General features: G+C 41.8%; 1 protein-coding gene across 10 annotated transcripts in view; it reads right to left on the bottom strand.

Annotated features, from left to right (window-relative positions):
• Positions 1-861: 861 nt before the first annotated feature.
• The window catches only part of MICAL3 (microtubule associated monooxygenase, calponin and LIM domain containing 3), a 165,777-nt gene continuing 145,117 nt past the window's right edge, over positions 862-21,521 (bottom strand). For 6 of the 10 annotated variants that reach the window (XM_032443654.1, XM_032443679.1, XM_032443715.1 and 3 more), the window contains 4 exons: positions 9,217-9,282; positions 6,838-6,937; positions 5,894-5,967; positions 862-5,809 (listed from right to left, as the gene is read on the bottom strand). In XM_032443654.1, the coding sequence (XP_032299545.1) occupies positions 5,625-5,809; positions 5,894-5,967; positions 6,838-6,937; positions 9,217-9,282 (425 nt within the window). In that variant the 3' untranslated portion in view covers positions 862-5,624. Of the gene's footprint in view, positions 5,810-5,893; positions 5,968-6,837; positions 6,938-9,216; positions 9,283-17,392; positions 17,444-21,521 lie in introns of all 10 variants that reach the window. The other 4 variants (XM_032443641.1, XM_032443705.1, XM_015864896.2 and 1 more) reach the window with 3 other exon arrangements.

Below are 21,521 nucleotides of genomic sequence, written 5' to 3'. Positions count from 1 at the left end.
AAGTAAGATTCATCGTTATGGTTTTCCCCGGCCGGGATTTCCCTCCACATCCTGTGTGTTCTCTGCAACTCGAACAAATGGCACACGTGAGTCTTACGATTTGCTTCCATACTTAATGTCAGCAGTGCTGCTGACTGGATGCGATTCCTCTGGGCTTCAAGTTCCTGGAGTTTGCAGGAGACAATACCCAGCACTTGAGCTGAACATCTGTTCTTTTCCAACAGGAGATTTTCACATGAGGCATTTTCTTGACACATAAGCTGGTGAAGTTTAATATCTGAATCCTTCCAGTCTGCTGACAGGAACCTGCTCTGGAGCTGCAGGTAATATATCTTAGCTAACGTTCCTAAGCTGCCAACCTGCAGATGAAACAGAGGGGTGCAGCAGTAGAGGCTTAAAACAATGTGTAAAGTCAATGTAGAGGTGCTGATGTCAGTCCTTGTTGTATTAAGCCCAGCTATGCCAAGGTTCGTGCAAGTACTACATACACAAAGGAAGTAAACTACAACTACAGAAACCAAATCCTAGTTCCTACAGTCACCTTCACCCCTTTGTGATGCTTATGATCGTTTCTGTTCACAAAAGAAGCAATGTACAATTGGAGAAAGGTGTGTTACATATTGGGGCTGTATCGAGATCCATTTTGATTTTATGTCAGACAACTCAGATGGGCTCAAAGTGTTCCAACACGAACAAAACAAACCCAAAATGCAGTGCTTGGAACACCTGGACTTAGATCTCAAGATCGCCTTCCTCCAGCTCCTGGCTTCCTCACCAGCTGTGGGAGTGGACGCATGGGAAACAAACCATAACTCCACGAACAAAAAGAAAAAATAATTAATGACTTTATTTTTTTTTTCCTTTTTTTTTTTTTTCTTTTAGTTCAGTTGGCCGTCTGAGGTGCTAAAATCTCAACACCAACGAAGCAAGTGTGCATAAAAACAGATGATCAAACAACCAAACAGAAAAGAGTCTGGAACAGTTTGGGCTTAGTTTGTTTTTTGTTTTTAACAAGTAGGGTAGATACGCTTTTCTGTCAACACTCCATACATGCCAACCATAAAAGCCTTGAACAATCTGAATATCAGAGTTCACTCTCATTCAAAAGGGAAGATGCCAAGGCAAAAAAGCCCTTCACCTGGAACAGACTTCACACACACGCACGCATGCACGCACAGATACAGAGCATATTTAAATTACTGCAACGCCATCACAACTTGGCATCCTCCACACCTACTTTCAATGACATCCTCATCTGCCCGCTACCCTGTCCATAGCAGTACTGTGAGCGATCCAAAAGTGGAGGCTTTTGGAAAGCTTCTAATCTCTTTTACTTCGCAACAGTCAAGAGCAAGCAGTCTCTCTCTGCCAACTATGTACAGGCTGGTTACTAGTTTGCTTTAGAGTTCTCTTTATTGCAGACAGTGATGATTTAAATTCCCAGGCAGCCATGTTGTGGCTTTTCAGTTTGCACTCAGGAGATTCTATGATGCGACACCTTTCTTGTCTGCTGGCGCTTGGTGTAAACATTTAATTGAAAACTCATTTGAAAAGAACGTTAACCAAACAAGGTGTAGCTGTGAACGTTTTAGGAACAGTTGCTATGAAAATAGAAATGCTGGCTGCTCTAGATCATGCAGTCTAGACCACTTGTAATAATACTTCATAATGTTCAGGATTAGGATGTATAAAACTATGAAAAACCACCAGAGTGCACACAAATGTGGTGACCAGCTCTACGCAAGCACCGTGTTCTAACAGAGGCCTAGGCATTGCACAAACTCAGGTTCTTGACCGCAGGGGTAACCCATGGATCCACCGGTGTCTTTACATACAAACAAATATTTACACAAAATGCAGAGACAGGGAGTAGCACGGACTTCTAAAACTTTGTCGTTTGCTTGAAGATATGTTAAGTGACGCAGTTTGTATCATGCCCTAGCGAGACCATGGGGTTGTGGTTAGCTGGGAAAAAAACCCAAGGAGAGTGTTGGAGCTGAAAGATGCTCTTGTCATCTCCCCACGTGTAGTTCTCTGAAGCTCAGGATTTTACAGCCGTTTGTGAGCTTACATGAAAAGTATGGCTAAGAAGGAAGAAACGTTAAAAAAAAAAAGTAGTTTTGTACTGTGAAAACAGCCAGATTGGGTGTTTTGGCAGTCTTCGCTCCCCCATCCCTACTTGCTTCCTGGGTGTTTCCAGAGTGAATCATCTCCTCCTTTCCCCTTAGGAGACTGAAGTGCTTGCCTCATCCTCAGTGTGCCCATTTGGAAACCAACGTGAGTTAGGTTCTGAGCTCTGTGCTCCTCCCGTGGCATGGAAGAAGGAGCCAGCCCCTGGGGACTGTCACACAGGGGTGTACAGGCAGATGCCTAATACCTAATTCTAAGAAGCTGAGCCTTTTCACTTCCCTCATGTGCATGATGGACACACATCATTGAATACAAGTGGCTGAGTCATGTGCTGCTTCCCACCTGGATAGCACAAGGAGCTAGAACGTCCTACTTGGATTCTGATACAAATAAGGGATCTTGTGGTCACAAGAGCCTTCTTTAAAAATACAAAGTTTGAATTAAAAATATTCAGACAGTAAAAAAACCCAGTATCTAGTATGCAAGTCATATTCTTAAAGTGCAACTGAACAGCAAATACAAGTTGTGCCTTTTAAAACCATTTGATATAAAAAGGCTTTTTAAGATTTCCTTCCACGTACTTTCAATTACTTTGTGTGTGCGATGTTAGGTCTCCACTTTCATTCTAAGTGCTGCAGGACTTCAGCACAACTCAAAGAGTTCAGTTTTAGGATATGCATTTTTCCCCTGCAGGAGGGCATTCCACCCTCAAGTGATATGACTCAGGCAGTGAAAAACTCTGGCCCATGTCCCCCAGCATGAAAAGGGATGGGTATTAACCTGGTATGTCTTCTTTATACAGCTCACATTCAGTGATCTTTTCTGAAAAGTTAAATATGGTCCATATACACTACAAAAGGGACTGAGGCCAATTCTCTGCGCTGGACAGTTTACTGTAAACTACTGAGGTTCCCTCTTTCTTCTCTCCTCTGCAGGTTCCACTGGCCCCTCGTGCAGACTACGTCACCTACTTTCACTACCAGTTTGGCTCCTACAGTCAGCCTCTGCACTGGCAAATAGGGAACACTCTGCTAACTGAATCCTGTTAGCAGGCCAACACTTCTCAAGAATTTTGTCCGGTGAGGCTGGTATAAGGGTACGACTTTCCAACATGCATAGTTACTAAGCAGCACTGAAGCTGCCTACCTGCTTTGTTACACAGCCAGTTTGTGTTTCATTTGTAATGCCTTATCTGACAGTGGGAAGGAGGGGAAATGGGGAAAATCCCAAAGTGTAAAAAACAAGTTTCTGTAGTTAGCGATCAGCCCCGCTCACACACCCTGGAGACCATCCTACCCATTCTTCCTCAGCATGAGATATGTTCATCCATCAGAGGTGACCTCAGCCTGTAGACTGCTGGCCTCTTTGGAGAAGGCAGAAAGTCAACAGCAAGAAACCATGTTAAGAACATTTATCCTGGGGCAGAGAATTAAAGGATGTTCAGGCCTGCTTGGGCATCCTGTACCAACAGTGTATGTTCAAGCTGAAAGAGCCACCATGCTGTATGAATACGCTTGGGAATGGAACACCTTTCCAGTGCTTCCTTAACATGGAAAGAAAATAGGCAACAACTCAAGGGGAAAAACAAAAATGAATTAGAAACAACTTCTTAACACATCACGTTAAGGATGGGACACAGACCCAACACACAGCGCTATTTCAGCTCTGTGCAATAAGTTCAGGATGTAGCGTGCTCCTGAATCTGTCAAACAGTGGATGGTGCTGAATTGCTAAGTGCACGACCTGTGCATTACTTAACGTACAATTATAATGAGTACCCTCCTGGCTTAAAAGCAGCAGCTTCACCAGCTGAGCCAAAAGGAGCTTCTTCCAACAGATGCAGCAGGAAATGTGTTATTTTTGTTTCCATGAAAGTCCCTCTCGCTGTATCTCAGGAGTATGAAGGTCCCCTCCTTCAGTGAGAAAGGGACACGTGGGATATTTCTGCCTTACATTTTTGGCTTTCTCGTTATATAAAAAATTAAATTTAAATAAATTATAGGTTTATTAGTCCAACAGAGGGGTTCTGGGATGCAGAATAAAAGTATGCTAGGAACGCAAAATAGATTCTTACAGCTCCACAAGTGTGCAGGATTTTATCATAAAGGAAATCTTGCTAGGGCAGGATGCATCCATGGGGTCCGTAAAGACTGCCCTTGCTCTGAAAGAGGGACCAATCCGCAGTAGTGTCTTCCTCTAATAGAGTTAAAACACTCCCCCATCCCTCCTCGAATATGTGTAACATTAAAATTATTATAAGAACACTAATAAATAGCCACAGGTAACAACGTCCAGTAATTTAGAAGTGGAAGTTGTAGGATGCAGCAGGCACACACACCTATCACTCATCCATTATTTTTTTTTTTTTCCCTAAAAGATACAAAAATGAATATTCTTTCAAGTATTAAAAAAATAAGTTAATCAACATAAAAGGGTCAAAGTGACTGAGGGCCCAGGCAGGTCTTAAGCTTCGTTTCCAATGTGCAAAAACAAAATAGAGAGGAAAAAATAAAAACACTGAAAAGTCTTAATGGTGGTTTGAGTCACTTAAGGGCTTCTCCCTTTTAGGAGCTGAACAGCCAGGGAATGCTGCTTGGTAACACCCCTGTCCCAGTGCACACTCAACACTGTCCCACAGTCAGTTTTTCCAGTGTCAAAACAGTCGCAATAAAAACAGAACGAAGAAGCCCATCAGCCTCTGAGCTGTGGCCAAGAAGATGAAGGCCAGCAGCAGCTGTCTCTCCAGTGTGTAGCAAAGCAGAAGGGCATCTTCCGTCTCTCTTCTTCTCCCCTTCTTCCCCTCCAGTAAAGACTTAGGAGACTGTAATAGGGAGTGAGTCTTCTGATGCCCAAATCTCTTTAAAAGCCGTGAGGCAGAGAGTTCCATCACACATAACTAGTAGTATCTTCTCTGTCTTGTATTTCTTCATATCCATGCATAACGACCAACTGCAGTTTCTTTGGTGGGGAGGAAGACTAAAGCAAAGAAGGTGCTGCTCTGGGCTTCTGGAGCTCTCCTGGATAGCTGACTCCACCAAGCAGGTTGCTACAGGCTGCTGTGGTTTTCCAGAGAGGGTTGTTACTTCCCCTCCCTTTTATAAGAACTGCTGTAGTAAAAATGGGAAAGGAATGGACTGCTATAAATCCAGATTAGTTAAGGGTACTTCTTCCCTTAACCTCCTTCCCCACACATGGATTATTCCTCTCCCAGCTACCAAACAAAAAAAAAAAATACAGTCAATTGTACTGAACCTCAAGGAGACTCCACAGACTCGACTCATTATCTTCAACATGGCTTGCAGACATGTAAAACTTAAGCTTCTGGAACCAACACACTTATCAAAAGGCATCTGAGTGCTTCAAACTGAATCACTGCATGCTGTCAGACCCTTTGGAGATTTCCCCTTCAACGTTTTCCTATCCATGTAATTCTGGCGAACTCAGGGTAGGCCAACTGGAGAAAAAACAAACCAGCAGAGGTAAACGTGTCGAGCTCAGGACCAGTTCAAGCTAAATCCTTTGGAGAGCATCACTGCCTCCAGGTCCTTGTCTTCCTCCTTTTCTCGAAGCCGTTGCTCCTCAAGGAGAGCCACGAGAGAATCTCTCTGCTCTACTACTTCTAGCATCTCATTCAGGATCCTCTTCTCCTCTGAGAGCTCCTCGTCTGTCTTTAGATGATCTACAGAGATATCAAAAACTGTCAGCACACGCAAGACAAGAAATATGCACATACAAACTATGTGGTAATCTTTATTGCTCTCACCTTCCACTGCCATCCTCTCCCGGAGTTCCTGTTGTAATCGACTCTGCCTGTCTTCCAGTTCTAGCTCCCGAGCGCTGGAAGGGAAACACACCAGGAGTCCAAGTTCTGGGTGTATTCAAACGCTCTGTACAATTGCTCCATAACCATTCTCAATTTCTGCCCCCCTATATCTGCTATGCATTTTATCAACCTATTTTAGAACAACTTTAAAGGTACCTAATGTATAGAAATAGATTTTTAAAGATCAAATCTAAAACATGTGAAACACTGGGAACAAGTAAAGCTGCAATCGCTGTAAAACCATACAACGTTATCTGCTATTTGCCACTCTAAAGACAAATTACTTAACATCTAAGGTCATGCCAGGTCATTGCCATTTCAATTCCAATGCAGACGACATCTAGGGGCTTTTCTGACTCAGGCACCAAAAAAGACACCAAACTTCCACACTGCTCAGGCCAGCTGCCAAAGTCAGAAATGAATTCCAGTGAATTTGCACCACAGGGACTAAGAAAGCTCCCAGATTTATTAAAGGAGAAAATCTGTTACGTGAGCCCAAATGAGAAGCACTGGAGTCCCACAACAAGGTGAGAAAAGGGGCCATACGACAAAGGTAACAGAATTAAGCAGTTTGGCTACACTTAGAAGCCATTCGTTTCTTCTTCGTCGCTCAGTAACATGTGAACAGTATGTGTTTTATCCAAGAACAGCTTGGAAAGGGCTCAGAACTGAACAAGGATCCTTACTGCACACGTGCAAACAGTTAGAAATTTAATTCCTTATTATTTCTTCTTGCACTCTTTTGAAAGCTTGATCCCTGTCTCAGACAAGAATCAAACTAGAAGACTGATGACCTTCAAGCATCATAGGGAAGACGGTACTGACAAATCTTCCACTGCTATTTATAAAGTAATCCCTCTTTTAAAGTTTGCACATTGACTTACAAGATCATCAGTTCGGACTCATAGCGAACCAAGGCATTCTTCTCCTGCACCAGCTTGAACCACTCTTGCATCAGCTTGGGATCATCCTTCTTTCCCATGCCTGCAAAAAAGAAACTTGTTAAGACTGAGGCAAAACACCACACAACCCTTACAAGCCCAAATGGCAAAAACAACAATGGGGCAAAATGTGCAAAGAAAGCCGAGCAAGATGCTGCCAGAGCACTCCCAAGCCGGGTCCATTCAGTTTGCCTAGAGCGCACAAAAGAGTGGAAGTCATCTCCAAAAGGACTCTCTTGTCTTTGGAGTCTGATTTGTATTAGTATTTTTTGCTTTCTTATTTTCTTGTGATTGCTTGCTTCTTCCTCACATTTACTGCAGAAAGCCCACACTTCTGTACGTCACTTTTCCTTTCATTAGAAGAGCTTTATAGTTCCTCGTCCCAGCTACTTTAGTGTGCACTCATCAGAAATAGAATTGCCACTCTACATCTTATTTTCTTCAACTGTATGTCCGCAATCTTATATTTTACTGATAGAAAGTAACATTTTTTTCAATAGCTAAACGAGTGGTTTTGACTGCTCCTCCTGGCCACATGCATCTATCCTCCTTGACGATCCCCTGTGCACAGTAAGCACAGAAACTACTTCTACTGTATTGCACATCAGCACCAGAAAGAGAAAACCCCCCGACACATTTGCTAACGTGAAAGTGGAAGCACAAAATATCTTGGGCCATGGTATTTCTTGGTTGGTATTTGTTTTTAAACCAACTCATGAATTTATGCAGTGGAACACTGATCAATCTCACATCTGTCAGAAGTTACCTAGAATAAACTGCAGAATTCTGTTCCCAAAGACTTTTGTTGATTTTTACCAAACACAAGGGCTTACCAGGAAAGCTCCTCCTGACAGTCCCTTGTTCTGGGCCACTGAATGCACACTGAATTATCTGCAGATGAGTGCCTTGACTCTTACCCAGCACCAACAAGAACCCTGGCAACTCACCTACTTGCACAGAAATGGAAGCCAGGGTAAGGCCTCAAATTGAGCCCTAGAACATTTCCTGAGCCCTACACCATATTCTGCCATGTTTGCTAGGCATTCTGAAGTAACTAACAGCCCTGTCTAAGTGTGTTATTAAGGGCACGTGCTATCTACACCAAGAGCAAAACCTATTAATCAGTCATTTTGATCCCAAAAATAATCATGCAGCAAAGCTTGCTGTTTAAACTCTGGGAAACACTACACAAATATCACATTAATTACTACTGACAGTCAGATCTGTGACCTGCCTTCATCCTTCTGGTCTCAGAGAACGGCTGCACTGGAGTAAAGTAAAGGCAGGCCTACAATTCCTTTGAACTGCAGCTTAGTCTGAGAACATCTGCCTTTGAAAAATTGACAGAGCAGACCCTTGGGAAATACCAGACCCAGCTGTTCAACCCTAAGAGCATCCTGCTCTCTGGGCTTTAGACCAGTGTGTTGCTCATTTCCAAGCATTCCTTTCTAAGCATCTCTGCACAATATGCCCATATGGCGGCAGGAGAGGGAGACGGTACATGCAGATGTCCAGTGCAGTGGCGCATGAAAGCACTGGGAAGTCTCCCTGTCCCTTCCAATGCCAGGATGTACAGAAAACAAATGCCTCTAAGAAAAAGCCAAAAACACAGCGCTACTGACCTATGGAACATATTAAGTATTTTTAAACAGCCAATGAGCAGAGGAAGAATGGTAGGATTGGAGAGAGGGCACTGACAACTGATATGAGGGAGCACCATGGAAAGCAAAGTAAGTGGTTAGCAAAATTACACCATGAACACACAGACAGCCCCCTTCCCCCATGCCTTGGCAATGGAAACTCTATGGCAAACTCCATTTGGGACAGTTAAAGAACTCACTCAGCAAGACGGATGAGGAAAAACTGGTCTAACTTTAGGTTTGTTTACTTTTAAAGTTCTCAGATGTTTTGCCAACCAGTCCTTTAAAAAGACACAGTATTCCTTTAATCCATGTATATTAATTAAAAGGCAATTTAAGGAAGTGAATTTTCTTCCCTTACCCCACCTTCCAAACATCTTTCAGGAGGAATGGAGAAATCGAAGCCGCCAAATGCAAACAGAAACTTTTGAGTGTGATGTTACTGCTCCCACCACTGCTCCAACACGCCCATCATAGCACAGCTGGGACTAGCCAAAGGGATACTGTACCTTTAGTAACTTGCCATAGGCCCACATAGCTGGTTACCAGGTTGCTACTGAGAAGGCTGGTTTGGGGAAACAGCAATAAAAGGCTGGGGACCCTGTGGTCACTAGCTGACTAGTGCTGCTATGCCAACCCAGCTGCGGTCAAGGAGAACAGGGAGCGTGTGAGGTTACGTTACCTTCGTGGGCACAGCAAGGGCAGAAGGAGAGAGGTCTACGACGTGGTGTCCCGCCATTGGGCTCAACTTCAATAGGACCAAACGAGGAAGAGGAAGAGGCAGGAGAGGAAAAGGAAGTTGGAAGTGGAACGGAAGAGAGGAAAGGGGTGAAATAAAAGACAAGCAAAGGACAAAAAGCGTAAGAGTGAGAAAGAAAAGAAACACAAGAAGAAAAGAAAAAAATACAAGAAATGGAGAAGCAGAAACAAGGGAACAGTCTACAGATGAATAATGTCTCTAGCAAGCACAGATAACAGATAAGAGGTAGGCTGAATATCAGTGAACGCTTACTGAGCTGTACAATTCCTAGACAGGAGGTTATTGCTGACTTTTTCCTAACATAAACCTCCAATCTTGTGGTCTTCAACTGAAAAGTTTGTGAACAAGATGTCAGGACGAGCAGAGATAAATATTTAACTCCTGCTGATACATCTCAAATTTCAAGCAGGTTTATAAAAAGTCTCTCCTTCATGCATAAGACAAGCCAACCCACCTCACAGCTTTAACAGTACCACGGTCTTATCACCGTGACAGCATCCACTGATGGAAAAAGTATCCTTTTAAATGGAAAAAAATTCCTTCAGGTCGGGAACATCACGGGGAGAATCTGATTCATGTGGAACCCATCTGCCAGGATCGGCCATGTCAAGCATGGTGAGTACCATGTACTCAGGTTGGGTGCTTAGACAAGAATCAGCTTTTACGTGGATAAAAAAATGATTCATGTCAGTGTCTGTGGGGGGAATGATCAACTAAGGGCACTGCAAAGATAAGACGGTGAATTTAAAGCTGTCCCTTGACATTCTCATTTCACAAAGCTTACAAGTCCTGTTAACATCAGTGACTTACTGAATATTTTCCATCATCTCAGTCACCTAAGGAAGGACAAACATTTATCATCTCTACAATGGTTCAGCTGCTTTAACACTTAGAATCTGCTCTTCAGCTGTACTTAACGTTGCAGAGATAAATAGCAGAAAGTAACTAGTACCACTTCAATAGTTAGAGGACAACACATGCACTAAGGAGGTGATGAGCCTGAAATATCAAAGCCAGTAAACTAAAACACTTGCTACTCTAAATGAAGAACCTCATTTATAAATGGGAGGCATTCCTGTTTAGGAAAAGGACCAGAACGATAATATGATAAGAGTAACTCATAACGTGGAGAAGCCAGCAGTTTGGTACAGACAGCTTTACATAACTCTTGGCTAGCAGCAATCTGGGAGAGCTTTAGAAGGGACCATCACAGAACTAGACCAGCACATGGAGGACGCACTGGAGTGAGAGGGAGAGCACATCAGCTTCAAAGCCTGTGTCTGAGCAGTAAGGCTTTCTCAGACAGGAAGAAACCTCTGCACTGGGGGCAGGAAGGGGCAACATCAGGACAGGTTCCACAGTTGGCCACATGACAGTTACAGATAAAGCACTGTACCAACATAAGTTGACAGTACCAGAACCTTAATTCTAGTTACTCGGTCTTCCAGCTTCTTCACTTAAAATGAAAAATGCTAGGGCTGCTTTTCCTGTGATTGCCATTTCACAGATTTAGGTTACAAAAGCAAAAACAAGTCCCCGAAGCACTGATACATACAGGCTATCCTCTGTGAAGAAGCTTTCATATAAAGTAGAGCACATAGTACGTTATGCCCACTACATTTTTTGTTTCACATCCTACCTTATTCAACATAAATATTTCACCATATAAGCCCTTACACTCTAATTGATAGTCTACCAGTTCTTTTTGGGCATCAGGAAATGGATATTTAACTATATGGAAGAATCCACTTCAGTTTCTCAGGGTTTGAGTTTTCATTCAGAATTCCAGGAGGTGGGGTGATATTGCCGACTCAAACACGTTTGCATTTCTGAATTTCAAACTATGGAGTTACGGATTTGGTGAGGAATTCTGAATTTGCCATTTGTGATCTGAAAATAAATAGCTGATATTGAAAATGCCATTCATCTCATTGCAACAATGGCCACAAACTATTAACTTTTGTCATCAGTGAGCAAAGTGTCACATCCCAGGAAAAGATACCAACTTTGGTCTCCAGTAAAAAGCCACAGGTCTTACACAGCAGAGGGCAATAGTGCAGACACCTCCCTTCACGCCTTCTTCTTTGGCTTCAGTTGTTGTCCTGTTTTTGAGCAGAAATATAATCCTCTCCACTCCTGTCTAGGAATAATGTGTCTTTGAATCAAGTGACAAAGTCTGTATTATCTATACTCCTGATACTGGATATATTAATATTGCTCTTCATTAACGTAATGAATACAACCTGCACTATTAAGATATTTTCCAATCATTCCAGTTGTAAATTACAGTTGCATTAATGAATACTGGTTACACGACTGGTACAGTTGCTCTGGAAACAACTTCCATCAATCCATGATGAGTAACAAGCCACGATGATTAACAAGCCTTTGAAGTGTTCCCTACTTCCTGGAGGTCCTGAATAGCAAGGGCAGAGTGAAGTGCAGCTTGAAACTTACCTCACTGTGTCCTTTTATCTAAACAAACTCCTGAGAAGAGCTCGAGCACCTCACTGGGTACTACAAAAAGACTGCACTATCTGACCTACCTTGCCTTTCTCACTCATCCGATTATACTCAGTAAATCCTTGTATGTCTTTTTATTGCCCCCAAAGCCATCAGTAAACTTACAGCAGACATCACAGCCTTCTCATTACTGTTTAGTGAAATCACCAGCTCATGAACTCATTAAATTAAAAGTGTGATCATTACTACAAGGCAGTTTTCCTGGTCAGAGAGTTGTGGACAGATGGAAAAACACTCTTCTTTTCGAGTAAATTAAAAAACAACAATAAAAATGATGATTCTGTTAACATGTCCCCTACCACAAACAAAATGCAGCCAAGGTCAGGCAGCACAGGCCTTTATCCACAGCACTATTAGCTATGTGCTGCCCTGCCAATGCCTTCTGTTCCAGGCCTAGTCCTCTGTGCAACCTTCAAAGCAGAGGTCAGCAGCCCATAACTCAAGTAACAAAGATGGCAAGCAGAGGAATTCAGAAGGGTTCACAGGAAGACAGCCACATCCCATCAATGATTTGATTGGAATTATCTCGCCTCTGCAAACAGCGCTCCCCAGATCTTTCTGAGTTAACACAGCCATGACAAGAAAGACGTTGCTTGCCATAGCACACTTGAGAGAGACTGAAGACTTTGCTGAGTCACAGAATCACCAAGGTTGGAAAAGACCACCAAGATCATCCAGTCCAACCATGAAGTGGTGGAAATCAGGAGCTAATCCAAGAATAAATGCCAGAGCTCCTAAGCCTCTCCAAAACAAGGAAGAGAAATTTTATAGCAACTATGAAGATACCCCTTCCTTTCCACTCTATCTTGTTCTTTCCTGCACAAGCTACACTGAACTCTTGTCTTCTCATTTTATTTTCCTGTTGTTTAAACGTCAACACGTAAGAATGGCTTCTCCTGTTCTGCTGTAGGTACAAAATCAATCAGGAAGAGGAAAGCATAGCAGAAAGTTTAGGGTTGCAGATACCATTACCATCAAACTTACGGCTCCCATTCTTTGTTTGCAGAAACCCTACAATAGGAGAGATGGATTGCTGAGCCACTGCACGTCACAATTACATCAGCAGATGTTCTGCAGACCAAATGGGATCACGTCCTTTGCAAAATTTGCATCCAGGAGGCTATCTGTGAACTAACCAGGGCAGTTCAGAAATCAGCAACACTGAGTAGGAAATCCAGCTCTGAGGCTAACTTCCATTCTCATGCATTGCTATGCTAGCATCTGGCCTTATAAGCCAAGATCACACTTTACAAAGTCTTACTCTACTAACAGCTTCCATGTGCCGCTTAACAGCAGATGAAGAACTCTAATTTTATCTCAGTACTTACAACACAGTGCTCAATACAGATCACACACAATTGTAGGCAGTATAAAATTGAGGGAAAGGATTCTGACAACTACCTGGTAGGTACGTTGTTCAAGATGTCTGACAGCAGTTTATTAAACTGTGTTGATATGAATGTGCTCTGAAATACAATCATCCTAAGAAACCAGGGCAAAACTCACAGATTGCTGTAGTGCCGTGCAATCTGAATGCTGTCTTTAACCAGCAGAAGAGAGTGGGTAAAAGAAATTGAGGTGGGCAGGCTAAAGAAACCTGGAAAAGCAGTGGCTGGAGCTGAATGTGCAAATGACTGCATAGAAATCTTCTGCATCCCACTAGACCTGAAGGCACTTCAAAATGCAATCACAACTTGCACAAGGCCCATGCTCGCCCTGTCTTTGTTTCTGTGTGCACCTGTGAGTGGTACGCAGAAAGAAGCAGGTAAATGATAACTGTTTGCTTACAGTACCTAGCAAGTACTCTCATTACACCTAGCAAGTTCTGCTTATCAGATGCTCTTTCCTGCAAAGAAAACACGTCACAGATTTGCTTCAGTGTCAGAAGCATCGGCAGACTGAAAAAGTAATGTCATCTTACAACTTCAACCTTCTTGCGGGAGAGCTGTGTTTGCCAACAACAGGAATTAGGACTGTTCCCACTTTTGTACATCAGACTCTGGCCCTGCAGAATTAGATCTGCAGGTCTTTAAAGAACGTAGTCAGCCCAGTATTTTAAATAAGCTAATAAAAAGTGAATTCTTGGACACTGTACTTCAAACAAAGTATGATGAGTTCTTAAAAACACAATTTCTCTTTTTTTCTCTTTACCTGATGTCCAGCAGAACCTTGTCAAGAAAGAATAAATGTCTGAAATCAGCACCGTCAAAAACACCAGCCTTCTTCCTGACTCCAGCCAAGAGGAAAGAACAAATGGAGTGTGGGACTGCGCCCCCAGTGATTCCCTGCTGGGTGCAAGGAAAATGAAGTCGTCCATTTGAACACAGAGGGAATAACAAAGTTGTCTTCCAGTGTCAGACAAGGAGCTAAACTGAAACAAGGAACTGGTGGGAAAGGAAGATCTGAGGCTGAGACTAATTGGGCAAGGAGACTAAGAATGCTAACTGCTAAAGGAGAAGAGGCAGAGAGGAAAGGGGAAAATAGGCAAGGGGTGGAAGAAGACAGATCTGAGAAGATATGAGCTAGGACTGTCCAGAGAATGAATAATGGTAGAAAAGGGAGAAGAACCCAAAAATTTTGTGAGAAAGCCATTGGCAGAGATTGAATCTGGTAGTCTGAGTCAGCGGGAACACAAGGGGTAGAAGACCAGGTGGGGAAGAACAGGAGGTTTGAAGGGTAAATATTAGGATTTCTTTGTCAAAAAGATAGGGATTAAAATTAAATGCCTGAAAACAGGAAACAAACTGAGAATGAAAATGGAAGTGGAGTAAGGAGGTTTGGATGGACAAAGATGGGCTTAGGACAAAGATCCTCTGGAAAGTAAGTAAAATGGATGAAGTGTGTATCCACCAGAGTACTGTATCCTTCCAGTGCCTGGCTCAGAATCCATGTTTTCAAGTCTCACCATTCCACAGCTGCCAGCAAACACCAGTGAGATCCACTGACCATGTCCCATTTCCTCTCCATGAGGATCTACAGAGATGACGTCCTAGTGTTGCTATCAGTTACTCCATAAGGGTAAGCGGCAGAGTTTGCTGCAGCGAACCTACAGGTTATAAATCTGTTGATAAATCAACATAACACACAATCTTAATTTCAGTTGATTTAGCCACTTTTGTAACATCCTTTTAACATAGTTGCATATACAATACACACAGGAAAAACTACTCAGAATTGAAATGTGGCCATCTGAAGCATGAAATGAAACACGTGCTTTAGAGCAACGGTACATGGTATTTTAGAACAGGAAGAGTAGATTATGACATCTGAGTAGAGCAACATGGGTAGCCAGGATAGCAAGCTGCAATCCTGTACACTGGGACTTGACCAGGAGGTCAAGAGTTACCACACCTTGCAGAAGATGTTGTTGTGTAGCCTGTAACTACCAAATGAAACCCAACCCTCACTACTATAAAGAAAATCCAGATAAAAGTAATGTCCTTATCACTTGAGAATAATTACCAACTTTTAGATAACTTTGCAAAGTACTTCTGAAACTTTGCTTATCGTTCTTCTGACAATATGACTCACAGCTATGCCCGTGCCTCAGAGACACAAATTACCCACTGAATAATTAAGCCACAATGCTTACAGAGCTCAGCAGTACCACACAGCCCCAGGGGCTTCAACATCACTCCACCCAGATGCAGCAGCCTGCACAGACACATTACTTTGAGAGCTGAGCTCTAAATCAGCCACTGAATAGTGACAAGTAGCAGCATAGCAATGTATCCCCTCTGGCAAAAGTGTTCTGGCAGCCCTTAGAGCAAATCAAAAGCAAATTAAAGAGGTAACAAAACTAAATTATAAAGCCACATACTCAGCAGGCTCTATCTGCTCATTGCATTTAAAGGGATACTGCCCAATGTTTGGGTTTTTTTTAAGCTTCTTTAGGAAAAGGTATTTCTGAGATGAGCAGAATGATGTTTTTAATTGTTATCAGTCTTTTTTCTTTTTAATATCAACATTGTCTCTAACTGCTTGGAGTCCAAATGACTAAAGTCACCATCTAAATAAAAGCAGCTCGTAATAGAAGCCCTTAAAAAAGCAAAAATAATATGAAAAGCAAATTCAGTTTTTTATTATTTGAGACTTTCTGCAACACAGTAATTTTTAAGTGACAGTGTCCCTTTAAGTAAAGATTATTTTGCTTTTCTTAAAGCCACCATCAGTGATTTTGATGGGACTGCTGTCTCTAATGAGGCATTGGGAGGAGGAGGAGGAGGATGGGGAGGAGGGAAAGGTCTAGAGGAAATAGCATTAGATGGGGAAAGGGATCTGTTAGGAATAATTCAGCATCAACCCTTTTACAGCTCCCATTTCATGTTCACGTGGGTCTGGGCACACCTGATTTCACCTGAAATTCATTGAAAACAATGAAACCAGAGGGAAGACCTGCAGGGATCTGACTTGGGTCAGGCCTGGAGCATGTGGACCCTCCATCCTGCTGAGCTGGATGCAGTGCAGCCCCTCAACAAAAGCACAGCTTGATCAAGCAACTTCATATTCTGACAGCAAACGAAATGAGAGACTCTCTGATGGCAAAGCAACCTAGCAGGGTTTGCTTTCTCTTGGATCCACTGACAGATTTGTTCACTTTGTGAGAACAGATTTACACTATTAACTAAATGAGTCAAGGGAATTTTAATTTTCAAGAGGGACAAACATTAAACAAAAAGCATTTAAAAAGCAGAAATTATCTGCCTAACTACAGGATTCAGGAAGTAGCATTAATTAAGGAAATAGAGAACCACAGTGCAGACTGATAGCCACATTATCAATGTAAGGTGAGGAAAAACAGAGCTAAAAGTAACATTAATTGAAGAAAAGAATCACAGTGCAGAGTGTCAATCACATTATAATCATCAAGCAAGGAAAATAAGTGCTAAACTCTCCTATGTTTGTCACTTAAATGAGATATCAAGTTACAGAGCAAAATTTGAAGCTGTGTAATGATGCAGACGGAGGTGAATGGAAACAACAGACTGCACCAAAACTGACTGCAATTCTACTTGTAGATTCTCAGCCCTACAATAAGACAAACCAAGAAATAAGAAATCTGTCATCTACCACTGTTTCCAAAGTACCTTGAGGATGCATTTCTTGTGAGCTCATCAAAATACTCTCTGAAAAGAGCAAAAGAGCCTCAGAAGGAGAAGCAGGAGGCAAAGGCATAAATAATCCTTTAGAGTGCTGTAGCTCCTGGGAGTTGGTCAGATCTGCCATTCCCTTTGCGTTAATATATCTCCCTGAAGATTGGGATGGTAGAATTGGACTTTGCAAAGGAGAAACAAAAGTCAGAACGGCCACTTCTAGCAGTGAAGGTGGCTGGAGTGAAAAGTATATAAATTCCAAAATAATTATCAATGTGGAAAATACAAGAGGGAGCTTTACACATGGTTTGTGGAGTATGCCAGGATTTTCCACTTCCTGAGCTGCAAAAGGGGTTCTGCCAGTCATGTGCAAGGACTGTTTCTTCTTGATTGTGAGCCAAGGATGGGAGAAGTAGGTGAAGGGAGGGGTGGGAAGGAGTGTCAGCAGGGTTAGTGTCAGCGGGAGGTTCAGCTATACATACCACCCAGATGCAAGTCGATGAGGTCACTGTAATAAGACTCTCCCCAATAGTCTATAACAAGGAATCGGTGAAGACAGAGTTATTGAGTCAGATACCCACCCTAGCCCCACACAACCAAAGCAATCTATGAGATAAAAAAGACATACAGACAGACAAACAAAAAAGACAGATCAACAAGAAACATGCATCTATGTATGTTTGCACATATATAAAATACATATAAAATTATGTCTGTTTATATGCATATATGTGCATGCGCACATATATGGATCACAAAAATACATTGGGAAGATGAGGAGAAAATTCCCAGCAGGCAGGCATGGATATCCATAGAGAACAATCAAGAAGTTTACACAGACACTTCACTCTCAGTCTGCACCAGCAGTTGACACTGATGTCTTTCCTGTTCCTGCTGAGAAAAGAAGAGCTATTCTTGTTGTTTTCATAACTGTTTAGGTCGGCTGCAAGAGGAATAAGGTATGAGGTGTAAGGATTGACTTCTTGGAGCTGAGTGTGTGGAGGACGTGCACGTACAGAACATGAGTGACAGGCACTGACTGCGTGCTGACACAAATGACAGAAGTGCAGCAAAAAAGGTTTCTGCTAATGCAGTACCTATGTGAGAGAAGAACATAAGAGGGCCTGTCCACAGCTGCTAGAGTCAGGTACACCGTGAGTCTAGCACTGCACAGTTATTGGGGAAGAGACATGGGAGTACTGAGAGCACTGTTTCTCACTGCATGTGATTCACTTGATATCAAGAGGTTACTCTTAAATTTTTCAGAATCAATCTGTCAATACAAGACATCTTAAAAATGACTATCAATGTTTGTACTCAAGGAGAACAACAGAGAAGAAGAAAAAAGTTCAAAAGATTTCCAAGTTGACATATTTTTCAAGGTAATAATTGAAAAGTCATAATCATGTCCAGACTGGCGAATGCACTTGAATACAAAGTAATGTTATGTTAATAGTGAGCCCATTCCAGCCGTCTCCTGGGATGCTGCAGAAAAACAACGGGATAATTTTTGTCCTGAGATTATCTTACTTTACCTTGGCAGTGAAATACCACCATGCAAAAGAAAATACAAAACAAAAAGGGAAGAAAAAAAATACAGACAACAAAAGCTTGGCCCGCCCTGTATATGAAAAAAGGGAAGAAAAAAAATACAGACAACAAAAGCTTGGCCCGCCCTGTATATGACAAACTTGCCACCTTAAATAGAGCTTCCATTTCAGATCATTCATTCTTACAACAAAAGTGACTGCCAAAGGGTGAGATCGTCAAAGATATTAAGAGAGAACAACTAAGGCAACTGAGCGATCATATGGTGTGAGACTATTTTCTGAATCAGAAATGAAATGTTAGGTTGAGCGTTCACAGCTTTTGACAGAACAGGAGGCCGGCTGCACATCCCCTGAGGCTGAGGCAATTAAAAAAAGAAGAAAAGAAGTTACACAGAAAGGTGCAATTATTTTGTCTAATTTAAAGTTGACAGTGACCTGCAAGTATCACCAAACAGAACATTTTAGCCTGACAGCCATCAGATAAGGACTGTCACTTATGGAAAAAGTACTGAACTTTATTGCTGGGATCTAAACTGTAAACTCACAGGACACTGCTGTGAAAAAACACTGACTATTCTGATTGGTATAAACCACCTACTAAGGCTAAAACAAAATGGACGGAAAATAAAAGCAAAATTATTCTAAGCACACAAATCCTTACCGAGACTATCTTTTTTGTTCTCACTAGTCTAACTGAAAGATCTGCTTCTATAAAGGTGGAAGAAGGTCCAGAGGTCAGAGACATGGACAATTAAGTTAATGAAAGACCTCTACACAAAGTAAAATAGAAAGATGACTAAGAGGGAACATGCTGAAAGATGATAAGAGACTTTGGAAAGGATCTCAGACAGCCTTGTCTATCTCTTTCTACAAAAGAAAAGGGACCATTACAAAATCATGTTTCTTATGTCAGGAGTTTCAAATATCTAGAACTAGAAAACTACTACTAACACTTCCAAAACTTCCTAATTAAATGTTCAGTCAGTGAGTGATTTGCTCTCTCCCTACAGGGTGGGAAGATGAATAACCCACTCATTACAGAGCCCAGTATAATCTTCAAGTTAACACTGGTGGCCCTCTAAGGGACAGCAATTACTTTGACCCTGTCTTGCAATCCTTCTCCTTTTATGAGGATGGAGTATGTGCATAGGAGGCATACTTTCCACCCTCCCCTTTCTCCCACTTGTACAAGCCTATTAAAAGGATTCTTTTTTTTCCCAGATGATGACAATATTGACCTTCCCGTTTTGTTTAGCTTTTGTTTACAGAGTTTCATTAGGGAAAAACCTATCAGAGATAAGGTATGACACCACAACTTCACACATCAGTACTGCTGAACGCAGTGGTCGCTGTCAGGTCAATACCCAGGCAATGCAGTTGAGAAGAAAATTAATGGAGACAAAAATTGCAAACTTACGTGAAATGTAAGCAAGAGTGGTCAATGATGGAGTTTGTTTTTAATCTTCAGTTAAAAAAGGCTATGCTTTACATATACGTATGTATTACTATTTTTTCCCCATCAAAATGTGTTTCTTGTTAATCCCAGGATATAACTGGAGAATTGAAGCTTGTGAATTCTTTATGATGGAGTTAAGCCTCTGTAATCAAGAGTAAAGCACACCTTACAGGCTTCCTGAACAAAAGAGGTTCATTTCACAAAGAGTGACCTACAATTCCATAATTTCACTAGGAAATCCACAAATACATAAGCTCATCCAAGACTGCTTCCATTTTGGGAGAGCTAAGTTATATATGAGCAAGTTATGCAAAGGTTTAAGTCTGCAGCCTTCCATGCAAAATACCAACTCTTACTCTTGGTCTGGACTATTTTTTTTGGCATTCTGAAGGATGTTCTTTCATCTGCTAAGATTTCCAGCTTGTGCTGACATGTCTTACATGAATGTCATTTAGCAGCTGACTATTCAAGACAGACTTCCAGATGTAGAAGAAAAAGAGGAAGTAGAGATAAGAAGAAGTGTTAGTAAGTGCAGTAACTGGCAGGCCAGCAAACAGAGTGGGACTACACAGAAATACACTGCATAAGGAAGGTGGCATCACCGCACAGAAAGAGTTTTTACACAAGGGTACTTCTTGAACCCACATATTAAAAACCCAGTCAGATCACAATACCACTCAAGTCATCAAGATCATTTTCCACACTTGTATAACGTATTTGCTGTGGTAACTATTCAGACCTGCTGCTTTACATGCCTTCATGGAGTAGCAAACACAACTGAACTTGGTGAAGTGATTGGCAAGCAGTCTGAACAGACTTTTCCTCTGATGAACCTTCACTGCTTTATCTTATACCATCTTCACAGACATAGTGGTCATTCTTAAGTGCAAGCAACAAGCCAAATCATTCTTCCCATCTGTTCCACTGTTATCATTATCATTACTGATCTCTAGACTTTGTAATCAGGTACATAATCCTGGGCATAATCCTGTCAGATACATGCACACTGCATTTGCCTGCTGGATATTTGACTCCATGCAATTAAAGGACTCTTTTTTTTCCAGATCATTACACTTCTATCAGCATTACCTCAACCAAGTACTCCTCCACTCATGTTTTGCCAGATCAGGTGAAACTTGTTTAGTATAATTACAAATACAGATCACATTCATTTAACAGCTTGCAATGGATACCTTCTAGTACATGTTTGTATTTCTGCTCTGCACAACTTTGTCTGAAGCAATCAGTGTGCTGGGCTGTGCAGTGAGGAAGATGTTCTGTGATGGTCCCTTGTAAGGACACTACCTTGATAATCCAACACAATAGAGAAAGCACACACAAATTCACAGTTACTTTCTTCATGTACAAATGGGGTTCTTCTACTGTGAGAGCTGTGAATTGCAGCTAGGAAACCCCTGTAATTTTCTAGCTGTAAAATCCAATAATGTGCAGAAACAGTCAGACATCCATTATTAATATTAATAACTGGAGGATTACTTCCTGAGTCTCAGGCAAAGACAAGCAAACTAAGTCTCTGCCATTAGAAAGGTCCGAGGATTAGAGGAAATAGAAAAATAGCAAGGCCTCAGGAAAGGAAGAAAAGGG

The sequence above is a fragment of the Coturnix japonica genome, chromosome 1 (assembly GCF_001577835.2).
Source record: "Coturnix japonica isolate 7356 chromosome 1, Coturnix japonica 2.1, whole genome shotgun sequence".
In the NCBI taxonomy this organism is placed as follows: Eukaryota; Metazoa; Chordata; class Aves; order Galliformes; family Phasianidae; genus Coturnix; species Coturnix japonica.
The sequence above is the reverse complement of the archived record's forward strand: the minus strand, read 5'-3'. Positions and strand labels throughout refer to the sequence as shown.